Source organism: Rhinoraja longicauda, chromosome 11, assembly GCF_053455715.1.
Source record: "Rhinoraja longicauda isolate Sanriku21f chromosome 11, sRhiLon1.1, whole genome shotgun sequence".
NCBI classification, from domain to species: domain Eukaryota; kingdom Metazoa; phylum Chordata; class Chondrichthyes; order Rajiformes; family Arhynchobatidae; genus Rhinoraja; species Rhinoraja longicauda.
The window spans coordinates 46245138-46266718 of NC_135963.1; the positions used below are offsets into that span (position 1 = coordinate 46245138).

Here is a 21581-nt window from a genome sequence, read left to right on the forward strand (position 1 = left end):
TTATACATTGGCGAGACCATATGCAGACTGGGCGATCGTTTTTTCCCAGAACACCTTTGCTCAGCCCACGTGAACCAAGCTGATCTCCCGGTTGCTGGACAATTTAATTCTCCTTCCCATTCCGACATAGACCTTTTTGTCCTCGGTCTTCTCCATTGTCAGAGTGTGGCTAAACGCAAATTGGAGGAACAGCATCTCATATTTCGCTTGGGCAGCTTAGAGCCCAGTGGTATGAATATTGATTTCTCTCACTTCAGGTAGCCCTGGCATTCCCTCTCTCTCTATCCCTCCCCCACCCAAGTCGCACTATCTTCTCATTTTCACCCTACAAACAACATCCAATGGCCTGTTTCCTTTATCTTTGTTACTTTTTTGCATATCTTTCATTCATTGTTCTTTATCTCTCCATATCACCGTCTATATCTCTCATTTCCCTGATCCCTAACCAGCCTGAAGGGTCTTGACCCGAAAAGTCACCCATTCCTTCTCTCCAGAGATGCTGCCTGTCTGCTGAGTTACTCCAGCTTTTTGTGTTTATCCTCTATGATCATAGCAGGTTGGAATTTTAAGATTAGGTTGAGGGAGAGAAATTTGAATCTGCAATTTGTATATTGACCTTACACGTAGGCAATTACAAGAGTTGGCTGAAATTAATTGGAAAAATAGATTAAACGGTAAAATGGGAGATTAGCAAAGGCAGACATTTGAAAAGGTATTTCAAAAATCTCATCAATAAAGGCTCCATGAGATGGATACATGTCTGTAGCTCAATAAGGAAGGTAAAGATGGTATGAGTATGGAAAGAAAGGATGCATGTTGTGAAGATCAATGGTAGGCCAGAGAAATGGGGCAGTTTTAGAAACCGTCAAAGGGTAACTTAAAAAACAAAGCAGAAGAAGATAGATTCTGAGCGTGAACTACAAAATAATACAAAAACAGGCAGTAAGAGATAATATAGGAAAATAAAGAATATTGGCAAATCAATAATGACATATAATGACATATAAAGAAAAGGCAGAAATTTCCAAGCAATTTATTTGGGTTCGTTTTCACGATAATAGACACCAAAAAAATCCAATTGATCGATAATTAAGATGCAGAAAAGAAGAAATAACTTAATAATCTCTTGTCATCAGGGGGAAAAAAGTACTAGGCAAATGACAAAATGCTTGGAATTGTTGTCCTGCATCCTATCTTAAACAAGCTTTCTGCAGAGATAGTGGATATGTTGGTTGGTGTAATATACCACATTTTTCTAGATTCTGGAGAGGTTCTAGGGAATTTCAATACCACAAATATAACATCACTATTCAAGAAAAGAGTTTGGAGAAAGCAGACAACTTAAATAAGCCATTTAAAATGGCACCTGTCATTGGAAAATTGCTGGAATACATTTTTACTAAGGTCACGGTAGAGTTGATGTGGTTATGAAATAAAAATTGTGTTTGACAAATGCAGTATATTTCTTGGGAATGTAACAAACGGGGTGGATAAAGTGGAATCACAAAAAGCAGTGCATTTGGACTTCCAGTAGACATTTGTAATGGTTGGCAGGATGATACAGCCATAGTGCCACAGCTGCAGAGATCCTGGTTTCATCCTAATGCCGGTGGAGTTTGCATATTCACACCATGAGCATATAAATTTCTTTCACATGCTCTGAATTTCTATCCCAAGATAAATTCATTTATTCCCATAAATTATACTTCACTGTAGGTCAATGACAAAAAAATGTCAAAGGGGAGTTGAGCATCTGTGAAAAAGAATAGGTTGCAGATTCACAGGGAAATATGGACTTTGGATTGGATTGTTTATTTGGGAACGAGCATGGACCCAATGAGTTTCAGGGTAGAGGAAGAAGCAATGAACTGAGATGTGGAGACATTTCTTCATTCCGTTAGCAAGTGGAATTCTCCATCAGATAAGACAGTGGAGGCTAAAACATTGGATATATTTAAGAATATCATTGATACATTTCGACATGAAAAAATATTGAGGGATGTCGTATGACAGAAAATCAACCATTATTACTTCGAATGGCAGAACAGAATTGATCTGAATGGCCTATTACTGGAACACCAACTGTGGGGTGAGATTTGAGGAATAAGCTTTTAATAAAACAGTGATAATGGCCTGAAATACTTTGCATTTGGAACATGGTGGAGGTGTCGATGAGATGTAAACTCCTTTCTCTGTGTATTTCTATTCTTTCCAATAGCCAAACAAGAAGATGATGAATTTGTTTGCCAGATTGTATATGTCTTCTACCAGATGGTTTTCCACCAAGCTACCAGAGACGTAATTATAAAGGAAACCCGTATCCTTTCTCAATAGCAGATTTTTTAAACCTGTTCTCTTTGGTGCTTGTGTCAACCTTATCCTGAAGGAAAGGTAATGGCGTTAGTATTGGTTTATTATTGTCATGTCTACCAAGATACAGTGAAAAAAATGTGTTTTGTGTCCTATCGGGCAGATCACATGAGTACAGCAGGTATTGCAAAACAGGTATCGCAAGGTATTGAGAACAGAAAATAGTGTTAAGGCTTCAGAGAAACTGCAAATAAAAGGTGTGAGTGCCAGAGGGGGGTTGAGGGGGGGGGGAGTGGGGAGGGGTGGGGGGGAGTGGGGAGAAGGGGAGGGGGGAAGGAGTGGGGTGGAGAGTGGGAGTGGGGGGAAGGGTGGGGGGCGAGTAGAGGTGGGGGGAGTGGGAGTGGGGGAGTAGAGCTGGGGAGGGGAGGGGGGAGTCGGGGAGGGGGTGGTTGAGGGGAGGGGAGGGGGCTACACCGATGCAGGAGAGGCTTTGGGTCCACGGCCTGCTCTGGCTGCATCGCTGGCAGCCCGGGGCCGAGATGAGTGGCATCTTCTCGTCTTCTCTGTCCCCCTCGCCTGCCTACGGCCCCGGGAGAGACTCCCCGCCCGGCAACGGGTTTCGTTAGTTGGAGAGGGTTGCCGCGCCCGCAGGATCGTCAGTTGGGGGAGGGTTGAGGCCCGCAGGAGATTTGGGCCCAACGGATCCACTTGGTCTAGTATACAATAAAAGTTAAAAGTCAATCAATTGAAACAGATCAAATGTTGGATTTGAAAATAAGTGCGAGCAAAGTAAATTTGTGAATTGATCATCAAGAATTGCAGAAAACACTAACTCTCCTTCCCATTCCCACACGGATCTTTCTATCCTGGGCCACCTCCTTTATCAGAGCGAGGCCAACCGCATATTGGAGGAACAGCACCTCATATTTTGCTTGGACAGCTTACAACCCAGTGGTATATTGAATTCAACTAACTTCTACATCCCCTCTCTCCGTCTCTCCCCCACCATAGTCGTCACACTAATTTCATTGTCGTCCTGTTGTTTCACTGTGTGTATAACACCTTATCACCTACCCCACAGCTAACAATGGACCATTGTGGGCTCCACCTTTCCTTGATCATGGTTGCTTTTTGCACATCTTTCATTCATCTGTTCCATGTACCATCTATATCTCTCATTTCCCTTTCCCCTGACTCTCAGTCTGAAGAAAGGTTTTGACCTGAAACGTCACCTTTTCCTTTTCTGCAAAGATTCTGCCTGACCCACTGAGTTACTCCAGTTTTTTGTTTCTATCTTTGAATTTTTCTTTCATTTGGACTTCAACGGTTAATAAAGGTGATCCCATGATTTTTATAATGGCAAGTTGAGGTTTACAATTAGTACACAGATCTTATTAATTTTTTTTAAGAAAAGCTTGACCATATGTTGCTTTTCCTTAATCTGTTGCAAGAGGCTCCAGCATACTTGATTGATCTAATGCATGATAAAAATGCAGAGATACGGAAAGTCTGTGACAACACGTTGGACATCATTGCAGTAAGGAACAATTTTTTTTACCTTTATAGCTTTCATATAACTTGGCTTTTATCTTTGGATCAGGTGACATACAAAGCAATTTAGCTAGGGATTGAAATATATCAAATAGAGGAAGGACATATCAAAACAGCTGAATAAAAAATTATTTCAAGCCAATACTGGGAAGACCAAAATGTTCGTGTTTGGTTCCTGCACAAATTAACTACTGACATCACCTTTCTCAAATTTAGAACAAGGAAACAGATTACCCACATTTTTTAAAATTTAAGTTGATTCATTCAACTTATAGCCAATTCTCAAGATTTGTTTTCCTGTCTGATTGCCAAGTTTTGTTTACTTAAATAATGACATAAATGTGAACATTTTAATATTTCTTATGTTTTCTTTTTGGAATGTATACTTAAGCTAGTAGTATTTCTCCAAACCAGCTGAAAATTCATATTTGGTCTCACTTCATATGAATGCCAACAGCCAGTTTAGTTTTGGAAAGTTTGAGTTATATTCACTTTAATGGAACTCTAAGAAAACCATAGTTTACCAGTTTAGAGAAGTTAAATTACCAGTGATCATGTTTATTCATTGTACATTCAGTTCATGGTACCTATCACCAACTATCCAGAAATGTAGAGGAGGATGGGGGTTTAAGAGTTAATGTACAGATTGCATGCTGAGCCTTCTTTACTTACTTCGAATTGCTCGCTAAAGTATAACAGTTTGTTTTGCATATTTGCAGAGTTGTTGTGACTAAGGAGAAAGGCCCGATACCAAATAGTACTGCAGAGAACAACAAGTTCTCGACAATTAGAACCGGTGGAGAAATATGCTGATTTGGTAATTAGCTGGACCCGTGACTAATGTATAAATATACTGCCGCTGCACAAAATAATTGAGTGGGACCGCGAGGAGCTGGCAAGTATGTGACCATACTTGCAGTGACTCTCCCACTACCGCTAGCGTGATAAAGATGTGTTCTTTACTATCAGTGTCTGACGGTGTTTGTTATTTCAGAGTGTGGATGAGCTTTAACAGAAGCAGGATTCAAGTGAAATATTGAAAATCAATAGTGAAATATTGTATAACACATGCTTTAATTGCTTAAAAATTGAACTAATAGAAGAATTGAGGAAAACTTTAGGATGCAAAGCAGCTACTTTTTCCTTAAACAACTTCATTTAGTCTTATCAGCTTGTGAATTTTTCTACAGATGATAAATAGTTGGACAATGTTAGCAAACCTTAAGTACATTGATAGGTTTGTGGCTCTTTCCCTTATTTTTGCACGCAGTGCGTGTCCTACTCTTTCATTTTTCATTACACTGTAATGTTTTTATGTTTGAGTAATTTCCCACACAAAAGACATGAGCAAAATTAAGCCCTATTGAATTAAAGGGGCAATTGTAGTGTGGACGGAGGATTGGCTTAAGGCCAGAAAGCAGTGTGAACTGATAAATAGATTTTTTAACACTGAAAAATTATGGACAATGGTATTTTTGATGAATCTGTGCTTGGGCCTCTTCTTTTTTTGATATATTCATGATTTAGACATGAATGGGCATGGTAAGATTTCTGAATTTATAGATTAAAGTGAAGCTTGGAATGAAAATTGTAATAGACTGCAATTGGACATAAGATGGCAGAGAAGCAGTCATGTGGCCAATGAAATGTAATGCAGAGAGGTGTGAAGTGACGCGTTTTGGCAAAAAGAACAATCATCGGTGAAACACTAAATTACACAATCTTAAATGGTGAGCAGGAACAGTGGGGCCTGAGTGTGTTTACATAAATCTTTGAAAGTGGCAGGGCGTGTTGAAAGAGTGGTTAGTAAAGTATATTACATTTTTGGATTTATGAACAAAGTGCAAAAGCAAGGAAGTTACGTTAAAGTGGTACACAGCAGTCACTGCACTTCAGCATTTCAGATACAAAGTTAGAATGAAGAAGTTTGGATTGTTTTCCTTGAAGTAAAAACTGATGAGAGGATGTTTGATAGCTGTGAACTAGATGATGATTGCATTCAATACAGTAAATAGCTGGGAGTTACTCCTAATAGACAGTTCACAGATGAAATGTAAAATTTTGGACAGAATTTATAGGAGAGATCTGATGGAACTTCTTTTCCTTCACAAAAGTTATAACTTGAAATTCTGCCTGTAAAGGCGATAGAAATAGTCAATTAAACTTTTGAAAGGACTTCAAAGGCTATGGAGAATCGGATAGATGGAATTGCTCTATACAGATTTCATGGCCGAATGGCCACCTTTGGTGCCATTACAATTCTGTGTTATATAACAGCTGGAAAGGATTGGAAAGACTTGGAGGAAAAATATTTTTCAATATACTCTCGTATGTGGAAGCACAGGGAAGATTTTTCAGATATTTGGGGGGAACATCAATTTTTTTTGTAGAATAGGCAATATGAAATGAATGCTTTCTCAACAAGGAATCCTGGGTATTTGCAACGTGCCTTTTTGGAAACGTCTGGCCTGAGAAACAATCTATGGCTGCTTGACTACAAAGAAACCACACTTCTGGCATGAATATGTTCATTCCCAGCCAACAACATTGTTTCCCAGGAATCCATTGCTCACAGGCCTCTTGGAGTCATGACTCCTGCTGTTGTCTATGGAGCTGTTCCAAGATGCATATGGGTGCTCATTTTACCTTTACTGAAAAAGATCTACTTTAAAATGTCCATTTTGACGATTAAATTGTTATTTGTACAAACTATGAAAATCATGTCAGTGATTAATACAAAAATGGAAAGTACTAGGAACAAATGTCTCAGTCTTTCTGTTTTAATTACATTTTGTACTTCTATTTGCAGTATTCAATTACATGTATTTATTATATAGAAAGAATCTCGTTTAATGGTTGATTCCGCAGGCTCAACATATTTCCTGACTCAGCTTATTCACTGGCATCTTTCACTGCTGCTTATTGTGTATCCAGCAATCTTTGTGGCTGTGCATATTTTGCACATAACATTTGCTCTTTTGATACGTATGTGCTGCCAAACATTAATGAGGTTAGATGTTTGAATTATGATTATGTATAATTTTATCAGTTGCAGAAAATGAATTGGGGTTAAGGATATGTTTTTATTGCTGTGGGAATGTAATTTCTTTCACCTCAAGCGTATCAAATTCCAGATGTAAATGAAAGAGGACCTGTTTTTCATCAGTTAATATGGAGGAGAAGTAGAAGTGAGCATTTGTTTGTCTTACAATTACTTAATCAGATAGCGATGTTTCAAATGAGTGACATCAACATTGAGGTGTTGAAAAGAGGAAATAAAGCAAAACAAAGAAAGTTTGCAATTATAACAGATGTAAATTTTTAGTGCATGCCTTGTGTTTCATTTATAGTTTACTTTAAATGTACATACGAGTGATTTTTGTGTAACTGCCAGCAGATTCCTTAATGTCTATAGTCTGATTATGTGGAAGAATGTGTTACCAGCATCTGTTAAAATGTTACTTCAACATTACATGTGATATCTTGCTTGCTACCAGATAACTCTTTTATGTTGTAAATAAACTTTGTTTTGCTATGTTAATTTATCTTTGCCCCCTTTTCCCCAAATGCATGCCCATTATTTAAGTCTTCCGAAGATAGACACAAAGTGCTGGAGTAACTCAGCGGGTCAGACAGCATCTCTGGAGAAAAAAGATGGGTAACCTTTTAGGTCAGAGCTCTTCAGACTGAAAGTACGGGGAGACAGGAGGTGGGCCAGTCTTGATTTGGTATAAAGAATATATGTCTGTAGAAGAGTATGACTGATAGAGGTGTAGGAAAAATGGTATGAGAAGGATCATTTTCCTTTTGGGTTTCAGAGAGGAGCAAAGTGATGAGTGAATCCTGTTTACTGTTGACCTTCAGACCCTAACAGTTTATTGAAATAAAGGGGATATATGAGCTCCTTGTATACCAGAAGGGTTCATGGGTTAAGTGGTGTTTATGCTTACTTAGACAGACTATTGGAGGAAATCCCACCCTCCTCATCCTACACCAGTGCCCCTCACCCAACCAAAGCTTACCAGAATATGTTTCCTAGAATTGAGTATCCACACCTCATCACTCAGATAGTATAACATGTTTTAAAATTTTGACAGGAATATGATGAAGAGTGGGCCAAAAAAATTCAAAGTGAGAAGTTTCGCTGGCACAACTCACAGTGGCTGGAAATGGTTGAGAACCGTCAGATGGATGAAAGTGAGCCCTATGTCTATGGTGATGATGGGTTAGAGACATTTATTCATGAAGGAGATATTCTTGAAAGACCTGATCTTTTCTACAATGCAGGTGAGAAAACAATATGTGACCAGGAAAATGTAAGTAAATGTTACCAGTTGGAAGTTAAGGCTTTAGTTTGCACCACTGAGAAAATCTGAATGTTCCTGTTCAAACTATTCATGAAGAAACAAATGAATAAGCTGTTTTGGCCATGTACATATGCACGTATATTGCCTTTTCTAAATTTTGGTCTGCTTGTTGGGCTCACAACACCGTACTTTTTTATTTCCATTTTCTAAACTCATGGTTAAATTTGGTAAATTTTTAGTAGCCACATAGGAAACATTATATATGGAAAAAGTACTTATTTTTGGCTGATTAGCTGATTACTTTGAATCTGTATTCATTAGAAATAATGATTATCACAGGGAAGGGAAAGATAGAATTATTACATAGAACCAAAATAAAAAGGTTGCATTAAAAAAATTATGAATGCTCCCCCAAAACACAAGCCAATCTAAATGCCTAATATGATAGATTGAACATAGTACAGCACAAGAGCATGTCCTTCGGCCCACAATGTCTGTGCCGAACATGATGCCAAGCCCAACTGTTATCTGCCTGCACATAATCCATATCCTTCCCTTTCCTACATTTCCATATGCCTATCCAAAAGTCTCTTAAATGAGACTGTTGTATCAGCCTCAAAAACCACCCCGGGCAGCATGTTCCAGGACTCCAACCTCTGTAAAAACAAAAATTGCGGCCTAACCAAAGTCAGATAAAGATGCATCATGACTTCCTGATTTTTATACTCAATGCCCTGACTCATGAAGGCAAGTATAAAATATACCTTCTTTACCACTTTATCAGCTTGTGTTGCTACGTTCAGGGAGTTATAGACTTGGAGATAAGTAACGTGTGACAACTGGGGTCCAGCTTTTAGATATGAGATTTACCAGAGATCAAGAGGATAGCAAATATTACACCCTGTTCCAAACTGTAAGGCAATTTAATTGTTGGTAGAATGTTCACGTATAATAATTTGGGGCAAGATTATTTGTCATCACAAAAATGGATTCCATTTGTTCGAGCAAATTATGATTAATCAATGACTCAATTCTCTTATGCAATAGAGAAAGTTGACAAATGTTTGACAAAATTTGACAAATGTTTGAAAGTTTGACAAAAAGCTGATAGCCCCATTAAAAAAATAATGACATCACCAATTACAGCTGCCATATTTTTTGCCTAATTGTTTCCTTTTCCCATTGTTATTAATTGTAAGTAATTATGATAGTTGATAAGTTTGCATGTTTGACCAAATCAGCAAAGTAATGTATCTATTCACAAAATGCTGGAGTAACTCAGCAGGTCAGGCTGCATCTCAGGAGAGAAGGAATGGGTGACGTTTCGGGTCGAGACCCTTCTTCAGACTGAGTAATGTATCAATATGTGCAGGAATGAATTAATTTGACAAAATAAACTGAGTAGTGCCAAGTTATTAACTTTATTTACAGAAGGACTTTTGCCCCCTGATGGATCCATTAGTCCAGATTTCTTAACTGACTACCAGTTTCAAAATGGTGACCTTGTTGGACAGCATCCTTATAGCAGGTAAGGTTAGATAATGAGTCTAAATTCATTGAAAGTTAATGTAAACAAATCTTTCAATTATTTTTATTATATTTAGAATATTACGTTTTAGCTGATTTCTGATTTTTCTTGTGTCAGAAAATCATTTCATGCTCAATTCAATTAATTAGAAAACAAACAGAAACTAACAACCTTTAGTTAATACATTTGCTGAAATCATCTGATTAATTGAGATGGCCATCTGCAACAAAAAAATATTTGTTTCCATGCAATAACTTGTTCCTTGTTCAGATAGATTATTTCAGTCCTTATTGTAATTTAATGCCAGAGTTGAGTTTCAGCCATGACAGTTGCTTCATTATTGTGGAACTAAGAATTTTTCAATAAGCAATGCGGCATTTATTGATTTTGTTTTTGGTGGTGTGCTTTTAAAAAGGCACATCAAAGGTGAGTACTCAAGGTCACAGTTGTAGAAATTAAAAGTGAACTTCTTCCTAAAAGAATCTAACAGTAAACATGTTTCAGAATTAAAAATGTTCTAACTTGCTAACTTTCAATTAAAAAACAGAAAATACTTAAATCATTCAGCGGGTCAAGTCAGGATTTGTAGAAAGAAAAGCAAAGTTAACATTTTTGGTCGAAGACTCTTCATCTGAACTTTCTATTTTTATTTCAATTTATTTCCGATTTCCAGTTTTTGCAGTTTTTTAATATTTAATTGGTAATATGATGTGATATTTTATTTTGTATGCAGTGTAGGATTGCAGTTAACTCAAAATGCATATTTCAAGGATAAACATTAAATGCTGGAGTAATTCAGCGGGTCAGGCAGCATCCCTGGAGAACAAGGATAGGTGACATTTCAGGAGGGGACCCTCCAGACTGATTGCACGGGTGGGGGAATGAAAGCCAGAAGCATCTTGAAGCATGGATGTAATGCAGTCTTTGCTTAATAAGTACCTTTTTAAGACAGTTGTAACTATTATGATTGTTGCTTGAGATGGACCATTCCCAACAGCAAATCCTCATTTTGAAGTATGCCTTTACCCACCCAACATTTAAATAAATGTAGTAAGCATAAGGTCAATCGGAAGACTTTAATACCATCTAAATTCTCCCATGTGGCATTTATTCTCAGTGATGGCTTCAGAGTATGTGCCACATGGGAGAAAGTGGGCCTCTCATACTATTTAAGACTCAAACTGTTTTTGAAGATGAACATAACAAATTGTATTCTAAGCATGAAATTAAAAAAATTAAGTTCAACTCTAAAATATATATTTTATTTGCAGGATTCAGTTATTGACTTTAGTTTCAGTAAAATACATTTTAGCACACATTGAGGTATTAGCCATGTATGGATGCTAGAATATTTATATATTATAAACAAATTTATACTTTAAAAAAACCAAAAGTGAGGAAACTACATCGATGAGCTAAAACATTATGACCACTGACAGGTGAAGTGAATAACATTATCTTGTTACAATGGCACCTGTCAAGGGATGGGCAGCAAGTGAACAGTCAGTTCTTGAAGTTGATGTGTTGGATGCAGGAGAAATGGGCAGGAGTAAAGATCTGAGCGACTTTGACAAGATATGGCCCATATTGTTATGGCCAGACGAATGGGTCAGAGCATCTCTGAAACAGCAAGGCTTGTGGGGTGCTACCGGTCAGCAGTGGTGAGTACCTACCGACAGTGGTCCGAGGAGGAACAAACCACAAACCGGTGGCAGGGTGTTGGGCACCAAAGGCTCGTCGATGCACGAGGGCAACGAAGGCTATCCCGTCTGGTCCGAGCCGACAGAAGGTCTACTGTGGCACAAGTCACGGAAAATTTTAATACACAGTGCATCGCACCCTGCTGCGCATGGGGCTACTTAACCGCAGACCGGTCAGTGTGCCCATGATGACCCCTGTCCACTGTCGAAAGCGCTTACAGTGGGCACTCGAGTGTCGGAACTGGACCTTGGAGCAGTGGAAGAAGGTCGCCTGGTCCGATGAGTTCCATTTTCTTTTAGATCACGTGGATGGCCTTGTACGTGTGCGTCGTTTACCTGGGGAAGTGATGGCACCAGGATGCACTGTGGGAAGACAACAAGCCGGTGGAGGGAGTGTGATGCTCTGGGCAATGTTCTGCTGGGAAACCCTGGGTCTGGCCATTCATGTGGACGTCAATTTGACACGTGTCACCTACCTAAACATCGTTGCAGACCAGGTACACCCCTTCATGGCAATGGTATTCCCTGATGGCAGTGGCCTCTTTCAGCAGGATAATGCGCCCTGCCACACTGCACACATTGTTCGGGAATGGTTTGAGGAAGATGATGAAGTGTTCACGGTGTTGCCCGGGCCTCCAAATTCTCCAGATGGAGAGTAACTTCCTTACTTGCTCTGTTTCCCTTCTTGAAAATGAGGCCAGCTTTCCTGTCCTCCAGTCAGGAACCTCACTACAGACAACGAGAATTAAAAAATGTCATTTAAAGTCCCAGTAATCCCTTGCCTTCTGCAGCAGACAAGGGTAGATCCCACCTGGCCCCAGTAATTTACCCACATTTAAGCCCGCCGAGGTCTAGAATATTTCGTTATTTATTGAATAAAGCTCTTAGGCCTAACGGAATCAAGGGATATGGGGAGAAAGCAGGAACAGGGTAGTGATTCTGGATGATCAGCCATGATCATATTGAATGGCGGTGCTGGCTCGAAGGGCCGAATAGCCTACTCCTGCACCTATTTTCTAATTTCACCTTCCCCTTTGCTAAATTCTTTAACTACAAAGTCTGTTCCCATAGTAAATATTGATGCAGCGTATTCATTTTGGACCACTTCTAAGCCCTCTGGGTCTCAAACATATATTGCTCCCATTAACCATAATAGGTCTTATTATCTCCCTGATTATTCTATTGCTCTTAATATACATATAGAATGCCTTTAGATTAACCGTAATTCTGTCTGCTAATGGTTTTTTGTGAAACCTCGCTTTTCAAATTTCCTTTCTCAGTACCTCCCTACACTTCGTGTACTCCTGATAGTCTCACTCCCCTTTAGTTTCATATACCTGCCATATATATATTTTTTCATTTTATCCAACCCTCAACCACCTTGGACATCCAGAGTTCCCTGAACTTGTTACCTCTTGCTTTCATCCTTACTAGAACATGTTGACCCTGAACTTTTGCTATTTCTCTTTGAATGCTTCCCACCTGGAAGCACCTTATTGTGGAAGCTCCTTAATTCTGGAGACTGGAGATTTCAGTCTCACTTAGAGTCCACCCATCCTGTTGATTCCTTCTATGATGGAACATTCCTTGATCATTTGTATGGTGCTTCCATGTTTCTACAAGATAGGAATTATTGATCCTGTACCTAATTAAACAAAAATCTGTTTATAGTATAGGTGTTACACAAGAAATATAATGAAGCAAATTTTTAACATGTAACTTTTTAAAAGTTTTATCTCTTTAGTTGCATTATAGTAGAGTAGTTGTATCCAGTTACTGTTTTGTTTTCTGTAGACAGATGTCTGGTTAATCTTGAATAATAATAATGATAAAATCCTGCCTTTCATGCATTGCATAATTATATCCCATATATGTACAAAAATCAATTGCATTAATGGGCTGCTGTTCAATTTCAATATGATCCAAGTGTTATAAGTACATTATTACCTATTTTTAAATATATTTTGATTTGTAGTACAAGAAGACGTACTAAAAAGAATACAAGCTCTTAAAAGATTTAACATTTCTCCACATTCCAATGTTGCATATAAATTGAATATTACTTTTAAGCATTTATGAGGGTAAAAAGTAAATGAGCTAGATGTAATATTTTTAGGAAAAATCAAATTTATTGGCACATGAAAAATTATGAATGATTATAATTCATTGTTACAATCTTTAATTTTAGTATTGTGGGGTTACATCCTTTTATAATGGACAAATAAAATTGTCATAGATAAGATGAATGCACACTGTTTCGCAGGTTTAAGAACTACAGATCGTAAGGTGTGAGGGGTACCTTTTTCACACACACACACACATACCTGTATATGGAATGAGATGCCAAAAAAAAGTGATTGAGGCAGGTACAATAACAACAACACTTCAAAGTCATTTGGATAGGTGCATCAATAGAAAGACTTCTAGGGATATGGGTCAAAAACGGGCCAATGAGACTAGCTTAGATGAAGCTTCTTGTTTGGAATGCGCGACTTGGGTCATAGGGACTGTTTCCGTACTATCTGACCCTTTGACTCTATATTGCATTGTGCATATAATGCACTCTATATATCTCATATGCTACTCTATACCTTCTAGGTATTGACTGCAGCAATTCAGTAAAAAAGCTCAATACCATCTTGCCTTAGATTCTGATAATAAATTAAATGAAGTCAATTGACCTGTAAACAGTGGGATTGTGACTATAAATTGGCAAATGTTTTGGGTGCTATATTTTACTACTGAATATCAATGCATTAATAATCTAAAAGGGGAAATGTTATTTTAAACCGAACCATCGGGGATTAAATGCAATAATTTACAGACTTAAAAAAATACTTGACCAGGCTGCTGGCTCTCATCTGGAATGTTGGAAGTTGGGAGAGTGATGATTGATGTTTTAATTTTTGAAAGGAGAGGTGTGTGTTAGCAGCTAGTAACTTGAGCTTTAGATGATAGATCAGTGATGCAAGAAACAGCAGATGCTGGAATCTTGAGCAGATAAGGGTCCCAACCCGAAACGTCGTCTGTCCATTTCCATTACGGATGCTGCCTGACACACTGAGTTCTTCCAGCACAGAACCAAACAAGTTGTCTCAGTTTTATCCTGTGGTATTCCATGACAAAGACCATGCAACTTTTCTGCAGCCAATGTTCTTTATTATCTCACTATTAGTTTTAATTTGAAAAAAACTAATTGGGACAATAAAATGGCCTTTTCCTCCAAAAATATAAACATGTTTTAATGTGGATATTGATCACTGGGAATGGCATTCAATGTAATTGAATAAATACTACGCCATCTGTTGTTTGCAGAGTGATATTTGACTGGTTTGGAAATATTACAATTTTTTTAAAGAAAATGTAAGGTGAAGCATATTTCTGTTGGAAGAAACAAAAGGGAGTGTCTTCAAAATTCTTTGGGGCAAATATAACTTCGTCACTTGACTTGGATGACATTAGCCAAAGCTAAATTAAACAAGCCACAAGCAAGGTTAGAAGGCCAAAAGTGGTGGATTTATGAAATAGGCTCCAATGATCCTGACAAAGTCATAGGTTTGTCTTCGCAAAAATATATATATTTTTAATTGTAATGTTATTTTTGTAATGCAATAGGTTAGCATGAATTGAACACCATATTAAATTTTCTTCCTAATGCTAATATCTTAATTACAGCCACCTTAGATTGTCAAAGGTTGTATGCCTGCCCCATAGCTATGTAGCATTTGACCTTTCATCATTGAGCTATCTGAAATACGTGACATTAACTCCTTCATATGAATGAATGAATGAATGAATGAGTTTATTGGCCAAGTATGTGCATGTACAAGGAATGTGCCTTGGTGCTCCGCTCACAAATGACAACACATGCATACAGTTAACAATTAAGAATAAAGCATAACCACATCAAAACAATAAGGATACAACATTACGGTCTAAACATGAATGTATATTTTGAATGGAATTGGAATATTCTGCACTAGGTTGATTAAATTCACCATATAGCATGGTAGTTCCAGTCTCCTTGGAATATGAGAGATGACTGGGAAGAATTGTGTATATGCAACATATCTCAATAAGGAACTAGAAATAATCGGATTTTTTTTTTAGCTAACCCATTTGGGATAGGATAGCTTTCCACTGAAGCTTAATTCATGTCGGGTTAGTTTGTATGTGGACTGTTAAATGAATGAAGTCGAGTGAGCTAAAAATCTCCATGCTGGCACATGGTCTTGTGCCCATAGGCAAACTCTGCTTTTCATTTCTATCGGTATACAAAATTTCTTGTCTGTGTGATAAAACCTATTCTTTTGAAACATATTTTCTTTCTCATAGTTTAGAGAAAATCTTTCTGCAATAACACCTTAAAATTGGTATTAAGACTGGGTGGCACTGCATCAGAGTTGCTGCCTTGTAATGCCGGAGACCTGAGTTTGATCCAAACTATGGGTGCCGACTGTACGGAGTTTGTACATTCTCCCTGTGACTGCATGGGTTTTCTCCGGATGCTCCGGCTTCCACCCACACTCCAAAGACGTACAGGTTTGTGGATTGACACAAAATGCTGGAGTAACTCAGCGGGACAGGCAGCATCTCTGGAGAGAAGGAATGGGTGACGTTTCGGGTCGAGACCCTTCTTCAGGCTTCTTCAGAAGGGTCTCGACCAGAAAGGTCACCCGTTCCTTCTCTCCAGAGATGCTGCCTGTCCCGCTGAGTTACTCCAGCATTTTGTGTTATCTTCAGTGTAAATTAGCATCTGCATTTCCTTCCAACATGTTTGTAGGTTAATTGCCTTTGGCAGAGAAAAAAAAATTGTCCCAGTGTGTAGGATAGTTCTAGTATACAGGATGATCAGTGATTGGCATGGACTTGGTGGGCTAAAGACCCTGTTTCCATGTTGTATATCTAAAGACTGGTAACATAAAATACCCATTGCACATTACATTTGTGTAATTCAAAACTTTAAATGGGTTCAACAATTTGTTTCTTGAAGATTGAAGTTGTGATGATACCTTTAGCACCTTTTGTGAAGCTTGCCATAAAGAAAAAATAATTTAAATAAAAATAATTTTCCACAAAAGAAAAAAGGGTCAACATGTAATAATAGTAATTCTTAACGAACAACTTTTTTTCTGGTAAAAGTGACTCAAGTTCTCTTCTTGTAACAATTGAATAGGATAAATTTCTGTACTTCTACAATTTTCTATGATGAGAAACATCTCGTGCAATATTACCAACATTCCTCTTGAATCACCATTTCCCCAGGCAAAAGTCAAATGCAGCATTGCTCAGCATTGCTCAGCTACCAAGCTGTCCAACATTTTATGTATTATAACTGCTTTGCTCTAGATAATTAAACTGATGAGCACATGCTTTAGCAATTTTTTTTACCATCTTAAAACAGACCTTAATGTTCTCATAAGGTCACAACTAAACTAAATATTTCTTCAGGAATTGTGGCTGATTTTCAAAAGGAAGTATACAGCTGGCAGTTGTTGTGCCCTTAACAGCATGTGATCATTTGAAAGGATTAAAAAAAAAAAATTGAATAGAATTACCAGCTAACCACTTGATATTTACTGCATTTTGAAAGGACTGTGTAACCGGAGAAGTGACAGGAGAGAGAGATCAAAGGCATAGTTTAGTGAATGAGTAAAGGGCTAGAAACTTACTGCAAGGAAAACCTTTCATTTGAGGTTTTAAAAGAGATGGTTTATATAAGCTGTAATTCTCAATTTGTAAAACAACATTTAATTGTGCTGTGTGTATTTTATTGTTCGTCTGATGTTAAATTATAAGTACCATTTTCAAATGAATTAGTTCTTTATGTAGATTTCTAAATATTCAGAATCCAACGTGAGGAACATCATTTAAAAAATAAAATTAATGTACCTAGAAAAATACGTCCTCTTTCAGAGTCATGATGACTACTTATTTACTTAAGGCATTGAGCTGAGCTGTACATGTCTGGAGGATTTACGTTTGATTTTAGCTGAATCAGGAATTTTAGTTCAAATACAATTTAAGGAATCGCATTGAGTTTGTGGCAAAGATTACCACCCAATCTGAAATCCAGTGCCTGTGCTGAAACATACGTAGAGTCATAGAGTCCTACAGTATGGAAATTTTGCCCTTCGGCCCATTTCAACATACCAACCAAATTGCCTCATCTCAGCTAGTCCCATTTGCCTGCATTTGGCACACATCATTCTAAAAACTCGAACGAGAAGCCATCTGTTAGGGAATAGTTGCCCCTGCTGTTTTAAGCTAGTAGGCACCCTACAGTTCACCACAGATAATTTAATTATGCCTGAGGTATCATCTGAAACACGACAGAGTGTAAACAATACAGAAGTTGTGTTGTGTAAAGTATAGCACTTGCTAATAGAGTTGATATATTGTAGTATTTACATTGTATTTTTGTTTCTGAAATTTCAGTGGATTCATTAAAAAAACAGTTTTGTGTAACTGCTTAGTCCTTTCTGGGAGGCCTTTTCTCCACCAACAAACCCATTCACTTTAATTACTTTTCTCTGTATCTCAGGGGTTAATAGTTTTGACCTAAAACCATAAAAATCATAAAACAACTGATGTCAATTTTCAAGAGAGCCTACAAGATTTTTGAGTTTGGAAAAAGTAAAGCTAAGCTATATAATGTTTCAGGAATTGAGAATTGACAGATGATAGTTGCTTGGATAAAACCTTATAACAAAATGAATAAATGTGATTTCTTTTAGCAAAGATTTAATCTTAAATCAAATATTTCTAAATAATTTCCAACTGTTTTACTGCAAATTTAGGAAAAGCTGTCATTTTTGATAGGCCTGGGATTGAACACTCATCACTGCTTTCACCCAAAGGGCTTTCATTTTTGGCAAATGAAATTTGTAATGACAGGATTGGCAATCCAGTTGGAAAAGTTAATGTGCTATGCACTGCAAATGCCAGACTCGTAAAAGATGACTGGGAATGTTTTAATTAATCGGTTGAGCAAATGCCTGTGGTGAATACTTCATATCCTGAATAGTTGCAGATTTAAAATATATTTCCAATCAGATTAGACTTTGATTATTGAGAGGCGGGTTAGATTTTAACTCTCAATAGTGTGGTTTTGCACTACAAGAACATAGGTGGGACTCATTCACAATGCAGTAAGACTTGGGGTTGAAAGATTAATTTAATTGGAAGTTTTGGGAGTTGAGAAGCATGATACACATCTTTCCCATGGTAGGTTAGCTGTGAGATTGAATAAATTGGATTAGATAGATGTTTTGGGAAAAGTATAGATATACTGGGTAGATAGGCTTTTCCTTATTTTAAATGTTAATTAAATTTCAATGAGAATGTTATATTCATTTCAGAAAATATGCTTCTGCCCTTCAAATAGATTTGAACCTGAATTCCTAGGTCAGAGGGACAGATTGTTAATCTATTACTCCTCTGGCTCAGTTAACTGCCTGAAATTAAAAATCACAACTGAGGATCCTGGTTTTGAAGATTGGGAGTTGGTGATGGAGGAGTGAAAATTAGATAATTTTAATTATGTAGAACTGAGTCTTTTGCCTTCAATACTTCCAGGTGGTGCATAAATTTTATGAACCACAATTTGTCAATGATAAACATGGGCACTTAACATCTGTCTTAAATCATTCAAGCATACAATATTAATTTTTTAATCAATGGTTCAGATTTTCTGAAGAAATGCTAGTAGTTCTGGGTGGGAATGCCATATAAGTATCAAAAGAGTTGGCACTACCATTAGAGTGTGCACAGGAGTGGAAGTCCAAAATTTCACATCAAAGGTTTACTGTTTATGTTCCGCTTTTAGACAGCTCAGAATCAAGTATTGGGGCTCTTAAATTCAAGCAATTCACTACTATTGGATTATAGCTGGCAACTTTGTTACTTGATAATAGAGAATGGCTGCGAGTTATCTGAGAAAGTACAGTATTGGGCATTTTAATTATTTGAGTTTATTTGTATATTCTTAGTTTTGAAGCATTTAAAAAATTTTTTTTAATGTAGTTTATGTTTTTGATTGCTCTTTAATGTAAGAAACATTTTACTTTTGAAGGTTTTGACAGCTGACTAAGCCAGGCGCATGGAACCCCAGCGCTAAAAGTTTCTCTAGCATTTCTATTGGCATGGTCTTGTTACATGACATTTACATCTGGAAGGCTTTGCGCTTCATATAGCTTTGAAGTGAGGTGTGGAGATGGCATCATTTTAGGAAGTTTCCCAAGAAAATCCATTAAAGGTATGCACTAACTTAGCAGAAGGACAAACAATATGTGAGATGGTCATTATCCATCTCAAATCGGGAAATTTGAGACAATTAGTAATGTAATATCATAACACAAGCAGTTTGGTATATTTTACGCGGACTCACAAACACACACACATTCTCGTTTGCATGCTCCAGCTTTGTGATATACAACAAGCACCATCAAGTGGACAATAAATAAACTGCAGTATTACACATTCGGCATCTTAACTCTCTCTGCACATTGTTCAACACATGTCAATGTCTCTCATAGTTTATGATCACAAGACCCAGATGCAAAATTCAAGATGAAGTCAGAGCAGGCAAATGCAAAATTTGATCATTCCTCTAACAAATATTCATTCTTTTGGATGTGTAGTTCACCATCCTTTTAGTTTTGGTATCACAAAATGCTGGAGTAACTCAGCAGGTCAGGCAGCATCTCTGGAGAGAAGGAATGGGTGACGTTTCGGGTCGAGACCCTTCTTCAGAGTGATGTCAGGGGGGCGGGACAAAGAAAGGATATAGGTGGAGACAGGAAGACAGTTGGAGAACTGGGAAGGGGGAGGGGAAGAGAGGGACAGAGGAACTATCTAAAGTTAGAGAAGTCAATGTTCATACCGCTGGGCTTTAAGTTGCCCAAGCGAAATATGAGGTGCTGTTCCTCCAATTTGCGGTGGGCCTCACTATGACACTGGAGGAGGCCCATGATAGAAAGGTCAGACTGGGAGTGGGAGGGGGAGTTGAAGTGCTCAGCCACCAGGAGATCAGGTTGGTTAAGGCGGATTGAGCGAAGGTGTTGAGCGAAACAATCGCCGAGCCTGCGTTTGGTCACGCCAATGTAGAGAAGTTGACATCTGGAACAACGGATACAATAGATGAGGTTGGAGGAGGTGCAGGTGAACCTCTGTCTCACCTGAAAAGACTGTTTGGGTCCTTGGATGGAGTCGAGGGGGGAAGTAAAGGGACAGGTGGTGCATCTCCTGCGGTTGCAGAGGAAAGTGCCTGGGGAGGGGGTGGTTTGGGTAGGAAGGGACGAGTGGACCAGGGAGTTACAGAGGGAACAGTGTCTGTGGAAAGCAGAAAGGGGAGGAGATGGGAAGATGTGGCCAGTAGTAGGATCCCGTTGGAAGTGACGGAAATGTTGGAGGATAATTTGTTAGATACGCTGGCTGATGGGGTGGAAGGTGAGGACAAGGGGGATTCTGTCCTTGTTACGAATGGGGGGAGGGGGAATAAGAGCAGAGCTGCGGGATATAGACAAGGCCCCAGTGAGAGCCTCATCTATAATGGAAGAGGGGAAGCCCCGGTTTTTTTCCAGACCATCCTTTTAGTCTTGATTGTTCTGCACTAATCAGAGCATATTTAATAGTGTGGAAATGAACTATAGACTCTTGGATGTGATTTGGCTATGCCTGCATAATTTCTTAATAAAAGCAGCTTGTCTTGTTTCAAATTCTGCATGTCCAATGTAGTGCTTGTTAGTACCTTGTGGATCCCCTCAGCTGTTGGCATCAGAGCCGTTTAAACCTGGAAATGTTTCTTTTTTTTGTATGAATTCAAGTTGTTTAAAAGTCTAGCTGATCCCTTTAGTGTAAATTTTGTTGAAGATGTCAGTTCTATTTTCTCTTATGTTAAATTCTGTTAAAACAAAGCCAAAGAATGTATTAATTCTGTTCTTTTTTTAGATTGCTGTCAGGGTATTCAATGTAAACAGTAAACATAACATTGATAATATATAGGAATCACATTAGAGGTGCTAATGTTGCTAACATTTCATTTCACTGAGATGAAACAAGAACAGCACTAAACTTAATATCTGAAACAAAATTTTCTTCGGATTGGTCATTTGCTGAATGGATTCCAATTTAGTTCATCTAGAATGTTTTCCTGGAAATACAATGAAAGAGAGCAAGATATCT

The 21581-nt window shown here is 38.0% G+C and overlaps 1 protein-coding gene across 3 annotated transcripts in view; it reads left to right on the forward strand.

Moving 5' to 3' along the window:
• Positions 1-21581, forward strand: part of kifap3a (kinesin-associated protein 3a) — a 127026-nt gene that overhangs the window by 93811 nt on the left and 11634 nt on the right. For 2 of the 3 annotated variants that reach the window (XM_078407568.1, XM_078407569.1), the window contains 4 exons: positions 2219-2317; positions 3762-3847; positions 7959-8148; positions 9600-9696. In XM_078407568.1, coding sequence (XP_078263694.1) covers positions 2219-2317; positions 3762-3847; positions 7959-8148; positions 9600-9696 — 472 coding nt within the window. Of the gene's footprint in view, positions 1-2218; positions 2318-3761; positions 3848-7958; positions 8149-9599; positions 9697-19470; positions 19654-21581 lie in introns of all 3 variants that reach the window. The other variant, XR_013547799.1, reaches the window with a different exon arrangement.